This window comes from Cydia splendana, chromosome 3 (assembly GCF_910591565.1).
Source record: "Cydia splendana chromosome 3, ilCydSple1.2, whole genome shotgun sequence".
Taxonomy (NCBI): domain Eukaryota; kingdom Metazoa; phylum Arthropoda; class Insecta; order Lepidoptera; family Tortricidae; genus Cydia; species Cydia splendana.
This window is the reverse complement of record NC_085962.1, coordinates 23,634,025-23,640,948: the sequence shown is the minus strand read 5'-3', so window position 1 is coordinate 23,640,948 and position 6,924 is coordinate 23,634,025. Positions and strand designations below refer to the sequence as shown.

The following is a 6,924-nucleotide window of genomic DNA, read 5'->3' as shown; positions in this document are numbered from 1 at the left end:
GTAGCTAAAAAACCTGACAGGTGCCCGTTGCTCTCGAAATGATTGGCCATTATCCGTGGCGAGCTCTTAAGTAGTACACCACAGAATCCCAAGAGCTAACTGTGGAACAAGATAATAGCGTAAGCCTCCGTAATTATTTTATTAAAATAAGAATAGAAGGGTTTTGTTGATCAAATAAAATTATCTCAACCTTTTAAAATTATATTCATGTAGGTATTTATATGTCAGTAGTCCTTTACTTAGCCAAACAAACATGAAGTCAGTAGATAATTTAAACAAAAAATAACAATGTTAGAAAATACAAAAGAAAGGACCCGCAAATATGGTGTGGCATTGGCATGTAACACCATTAAAGAAGACGAGCCAAGGACTAAAGTAACATACGACGCCCTGACGGCCTACCGCGAAACACGTTCGACGTGTTGCCTCTATGTCGCACTTGTACATTCGTACATAAGTGTGAAAGGGAGGCAACATGTCGAACGTGGTTCGCAATAGACTCGCTATTTTGAAGTGCAGAGTGAAGTTGTTTAACGAAACCGAGAAAAAGTATCTACTCATGTGGTAGGTGTTTTTTCAGTTTCGTTCACTGTAGAAAAATACCCGTGAGGTTTCCTTTTATACCCCCCTACCCCAACGTGATCTATCGTGATTTTTTCGTGACCCCCCACCCCCTATCGAACCTCGCGTGATTTGTGCACAAGCCCTAAGTGAAAATTACGCGTTTTTATTCGTTTGAATCTTTAGTTAGGTACTCATTCATGTATTAGGTATTAATAATATCTAAGTAAGTAGGTAATAAGTCCGGAAGGTGTATAATAAGTGTCTACTAACAGTACAGTAGTTGGCATTATGCATGAATGGTAGTACCTACTCATGGACGAAGGACTCCGCTGCAAAAATAGGGAAAGTTGTTTCAGTCAAATCTCACAAAATTTTAGTATTATGTAGACTGAAGTCTCCTGATATTTTTTTATAAGGCCATTATTATGAATTACTGGGTGAAATAAAACAAAATGCTGTTCATAGAATACTTTTAATTTGCTTACACACAGCCTCTATTGAGAACAATGTAGTAAAATAAAATTGGAGGCTAGAACCAAACAATCCAGTGACAATATTTTTATGGTTTTAACCTGCTCTTTTATTTATCACTGGTTTAATGAAAAAAGTACTTTTATAAAATACACAAGCATACAAGTGATTATATACTTTTCCATTTTTCATTTGTTAAAAAAACCTTAACAAATCAACACATTTCGTGCTATATCATAATCAAATCATTGACTTCAAAATAATTCGGTTCAGTAAAACAAAAATATGTTTAACATCGTAACACATGTAATGAATTAATACGAACGGTATGAAAAGTACAAAGATAAATGAGATTTGGAATCGAGGTCCCGGTAGTTACAGGCGAGCCGTGTGCTCCGGCGCTCCGGCGCTCGGCGGAGCGGCACTCGTCCACCGCGGCGACTATTACCTATAGAATCTAGAATTACGTAACTTATTATAATTGCATATATCATACATCTAAATTCAAGTAACTTATTTTTATTCAGTTTCATCTTTTATTATTTTACTTTTTTTTTTATTCTTTTTTTTATTTATTTTTTTATTATACCATAATCTCCGTTTGTCGTTACCACAGCGCGTTGTTGCCGGTGAAATCTGCCTTCCACGAACGAATTAGTCCTTCATACAGAAAATGAATATGTTTATATGGCGGGGCTCGGGCTCGGCCTCACTGGTCGGGCTGGTCCTTGCTGCGCGCGTGCGCGGGGCCGGGGTGCGCGTGCGCATGCGCGGGGCCGGGGTGCGCGTGCGCATGCGCGGGGCCGGGGTGCGCGTGCGCATGCGCGGGGCCGGCGCGTGCGCGCGGCGCGGCGGAGCGGGGAGCTGCCCGCGCGCGCCCGCCCCGGCCGCGGCTCTTGAAGCCGCCGTAGCTCTGGCCGTTCTCGTGCTGCGGGTGCTCGCCGGCGTCGCCGTTGCCGTAGTAGCCGTCGCGGCCGTGGTAGCCGTCCTTGGGCCGGCTCTGGTAGTTGTCGTTGTACTGCCGCGGGGGGCCGTCCTTGCCGGCGCGCGGCTGGTACTCGGCGTGGCGGCCCTGGTAGCCGTCGTGCGGCCGGTAGCCGCCGCGGCCGCGGTACCCGTTGGGCGCCCCCCGGCCGCCGCCGCCGCCGCGGTACCGCCGGAACCTGCCCTGGCCGTCGCCCTGGCCCTGCGTCTTGCGCTCGGCGCCGTCCTCGCGCTCGGGGCTGCGGGGCTCCCGCCACTCGTCGGCCTCGGGGGTGGGCCGGCGCTCGTCGGCCTCGGGGCGCTCCTGCGGCGGCTGCCGGCCGGGCTCGGGGCCGGCGGGCGGCTGCGGCGGCGGCGGCAGCGGCGCGGCGAGCGGCACGTAGGGCGCCTGGAAGTGCGGCGGCGGCATCGGCAGCGGGCCCGGCTCCGGCATCGGCACGAAGTGCTGGTTGGTGAAGGTCTGCGTGGGGATGGGCCCCGGCGGCGACGGCGGGTTCATCGGCGGCGGCTGCGGCGTGCCGACCGGGCTGTCGATCTCGGACTCCTGCAGGAAGAAGAAGTTCTGCGAGCCGATGACCTCGGCGATGGGCCGCTGCTGCGGGTACTGCTGGGCGAAGTAGGCGTGCTCGACCTCCTGCAGCGTGATGGGCGGCAGCGGGCGCAGCGGGTAGGCGGCGGGCAGCTCGGGCGGCGCGCAGCAGGCGAGCGGCGCGGGCGAGGCGGGCGCGGCCGCCGGCGCCGCCTCCGGCGCCACCTCCGTGCCCGGCGAGGGAGCCCCGCTGTCGTCCGAGACTTTGTCGAAGTAGCCGCAGCTGTGTACGGTCATGATGATCTCCTTGATGTGGGCGTACGTGGTGCCCAGGATTTCCTTCGGTTTTCCGTCGATGATGGCGTAGATGTGTTCGGCCGCCTTCGTCGTGTGGACGGGGAATCCGGGCTGGCCCTCCTCGTTGGCCTCATGTTTCGGCGTCACTTCAGGGTACCTTGGATAGAGGGAAAATACGCTCAATATCGTTTCTTAACCTTTTGAACGCCAGACGCCGCATCCATTTGCCGTGCCACTGACGCCACAGGGGTAAAATTTATTTTTGAGAATAAATAATGCCAACCTAAAAGTGGGATGTTTTTCAGTAGATTTTCATCAAAAAACGATCGACGTCAAATGCCGTCTTTGGCGTCGTTGTCACGATTTTGCGTTGACGTCAATTGCCGTCTGTGGCGTTCAAAAGGTTAAAAAATATAAACAATTAAAACAACACGCACGATCTCTCCCCTCTCAGTCTATAGTGGCGTAACCAAATTAGTAACTTGACCACGTTTCGCAAATCGTAGCCATACTAGAAAAAACAACACTTAAGGCGTTATTCATAAAATACACGCGTTACAAGCCTCAATTAGCTATTAATCGTTTGTCTTAATCTGCTATTTTAACTTATGTACTTATTTGTAAAAAATTGATAAAACCTAATTAAGGCCTGTAGTTTTATGTGCGGCACGAATGCGAGTAGCTTATGGAGTCGTTTCTCGTTAGGCCGCGTTCCCACTACATCGTAACGACAAATAGTCGTGTGCCTGTACATTTGAATGGAGGTATTCACATATAGAACTTTAATCGTCCTGTTGTGGCTTGTATATTTACTGACGACTATCTGTCGTTACACCGCTACCTATAGTTCGTATTTTTTAGCATTAGAAAGAACTTGAAAGAAGGTAAGCGATCTTGACATGTCTTTTAATTGAAAAACGCATTTCAAAAATCATTAACTATTACATGAAAGCAGAAGAATATAAATGATCGTATTAGATTCAGAATTGTTACATATTTGCCGTAACTTATTTTTAAAATGTGTTTTTCAATTAAAAGACACATCAAGATTGTTTACCTTATTTCTAATGCTAAAAAAAACGAACTATAGTGTGAACGCGGCGCTACTTCACACAACCAGCCAGCATAGTATGTTAATTTCTGAGACACCGCAGATCCTGCTCGAGTCGCTTAAGCACCAGCCACGACTTATGGGACCGATGATAGACCTGGTCGATTTTGGGTTCGCAACTTTGCCGTCCAGAGTGTCACCATTTCGCCTAGGGTGGTCATGAATGTCATGTCAAATGTCCTTGACACCGGACGCGTGAAACACGAACGCCAAATATTTCACCACATTTAGTTTAAGACAACCCAAACTCAAATGATTTCTTCCACATTTTTTCAAATGACTGATCAGTATACTCCTACATTCGTTTGGTAGTGCCTTGAACAAATTATTACTGACGCCACTCGCCTGTTTTGACCGCTGTTATACAACTGCTACACAAAAACTTTATAACATGCTTGCTGCCGTAGTTACTTTGCATCGCTTCTCTCGGCCCTGCATGGGCATGCTGCAGTGACCGTATTAAGAAACTATAACTTGAGATTTTCAATTGCTATTGCTACACTTAATTATTAAAGAATACTTACAAATCATCAAGAATTTTAAGATCCTCCTCAGTCAATTTAGCTGCTCCATTAGTTCCGTTCAGGAAATCGTCCCTGGCTTCTGCATTGCCCATTTGCGTGAGGCAATCCAAGATGAGAAGGACCTCACGGATCTTGTTTGTGTCGGCCGCATAGCGAATCCAGGTTTCCTGTCATATTTCATTCTTATTATAACGGCACAGGTACAGGCTTATAGGTTTTCTATTTTTAATTATTGTTTTTTTTTTAGGAACTAGTTGTAAACCACTATTGGTAGGTCATTTATTAATTATTGTTGTATTAGTACCGATATTAATTCTTATTACGTTACTATTGACAGACAAAACTTGTCACTAAACTAATACCTATTTGTGCTAGGCATGAAAAATGGGGCATTATTTATGAAAAGGGACCTTATTGTTGATGGCGCTTACGCCGCACAGCATCGCGATGCATTGTATTTATATCAGAGCTTCATTAATAATAGCATAAGCGCCATCGACAGTCCCTTTTCATAGATAATGTCACAAATATGTAATTTTTTGAGTAGATGGGCCAAATATTTGGCTCATTTCCACTCAAAGAGTTATGGCACAATCATACTGGATTGTTCACCAATAGCAAAGTATAAAGGCACAAGTCATCTCAGGCTAAAATATCTTCCTTATTAGAATTAGAATTGAATGAGCAAAATCATCTCATTAGTAATGATGTTATGGTATCATAAATTTTCCTGTAGTCAGGTAAGAAGGTAACCCGAGGTGACCCCGTGCGAGGTACTGCCATGCAAGATATCAGCACAAATAAAAATAAAAGAACACATACCCTTTTTGCTTGTTTTTTAGCTTCCTTTTCAGTTGAGACGGCTATGGATGTTATTTGCTTTGAGAGGTCTCGTGCAAACTCTAACGTCTGAGCTACTTCGTCATACTTGGCAACTGCTATCTTCTGATCAGCATTTAGTTCTTTGCCAGATTTTTGCAAGTCTCTGTATGAAGTCAACTTGCTCTGAAAATTAAAAATGTTTGTTAGAGCTAGTTATTAATTTCTTTTAGTAATACCCCTGCATATATCTTGTTTGTAAATAAATGATTTTTCCTTAAAATGTTTACATTAACATCAAGGTCACTTCTTGAATGATTTAGGAAATTAATTGGTTGGTCAAGAAATTAAGGAAACTTCAAACTGTCCTTTCTAGAAGCCATTAAGAGTCAATATAGGTCTGTGATGAATACAATCTTAGCATACATGATGTATAAACAAATTTAGGTACATAGGTAATTCAATTTGAACTTTATAAGTACATAAACATGTTTTACATCTAGAAACAGATGTCAACAAGATCTAGACAACAAGCAAGTTCTTGTTTGTTTTCATAAAAAAATTAAGATACACGAATCATTTCCAACATGATTTGAATACTGCAGGGTGCTGATATTATGGAAGGGGTCAAAATAGGGTTGTCTGGGAGTGCATTTAACGCTTTTCGCGCGGACAAAGTCGCAGGCAGAGGCTAGTGTTACATGTACTATTGAATACCGGCAGAACAAAGAACATACTTATAAGAGCTCGTAACAAATATTTCAATGATGAATATCATCATAATCATCATGTTGATGACGTTAAAAACCTTCAAGTAGATTTAAACTATCAGTCATTAAACAACAGGAGCATTGTACCACGTGTTAGTTTCAATAAGTGCCGGTTTAGTAAACGAACTCCGTATTTGGGCGCTCATTATGTCCACCTTTTGTATCGTCAACACTGGAGGAGCACATGTAAAAATGGCGTCAGCAATTCACGGCAAATTAACTGACTTGTGCAAGGTACTATACTAGCGAAAGTATAACACTTATACGGGCATAACAATTACATTTTGTTAAATATTAAAAATTTTGATAGTTGAAACCGAGATACATAAATACATCTGGGTGTCGGTCTCGTGCAGTATATTAGCAGCGTACATACCTTTCTTTTTTCCAAATTACGGATTTTATGTTCAATAATCGTCAAGACTTGTCGTACTGGTGTATTGTCCGTGGCCTCCGAAGAGGCCGGCTTTTCGGACTTAGGATTCGCAGCTGAAGGCATCCTTCACAGGCAACAACTTTTCCAGGATTGGGTATGGTGGTGGTTTTTGGAGTTATAACTTCACTAATCTATAGATAGGTATAACCACAAATACAACTGTCAATGAACCAACGAATGGAAAAAGAGGAAACAAAACGACGCATTAACGACCATTTTGTTCATGGCAACATTATTTTCAAGGGTTCTATACGATCCGTACCCTTCCAGTTCGGAAAATATAATCGGTCAAACTAGTTTGTCAGTAGAAAAAGGCACGAAATTCAATTAGCGCCTACATTTTTTTAATTTGCCGCTCTTTTCTACTAAAGGAAAAGGCTTGACAGAGTATACTATATAATATCGATCAAATGCCACAA

General features: G+C 44.0%; 1 protein-coding gene across 1 annotated transcript; it reads right to left on the bottom strand.

Annotated features, from left to right (window-relative positions):
• Positions 1–1,323: 1,323 nt before the first annotated feature.
• Positions 1,324–6,673, bottom strand: LOC134806616 (caprin homolog). Its single transcript, XM_063779941.1, has 4 exons — positions 6,446–6,673; positions 5,303–5,485; positions 4,481–4,647; positions 1,324–3,002 (listed from the first exon to the last, which is right to left on the bottom strand). Exons 1-4 carry the CDS (start codon positions 6,566–6,568, stop codon positions 1,745–1,747), a joined length of 1,731 nt encoding a protein of 576 aa, XP_063636011.1. The 5' UTR covers positions 6,569–6,673; the 3' UTR covers positions 1,324–1,744.
• Positions 6,674–6,924: the final 251 nt, after the last annotated feature.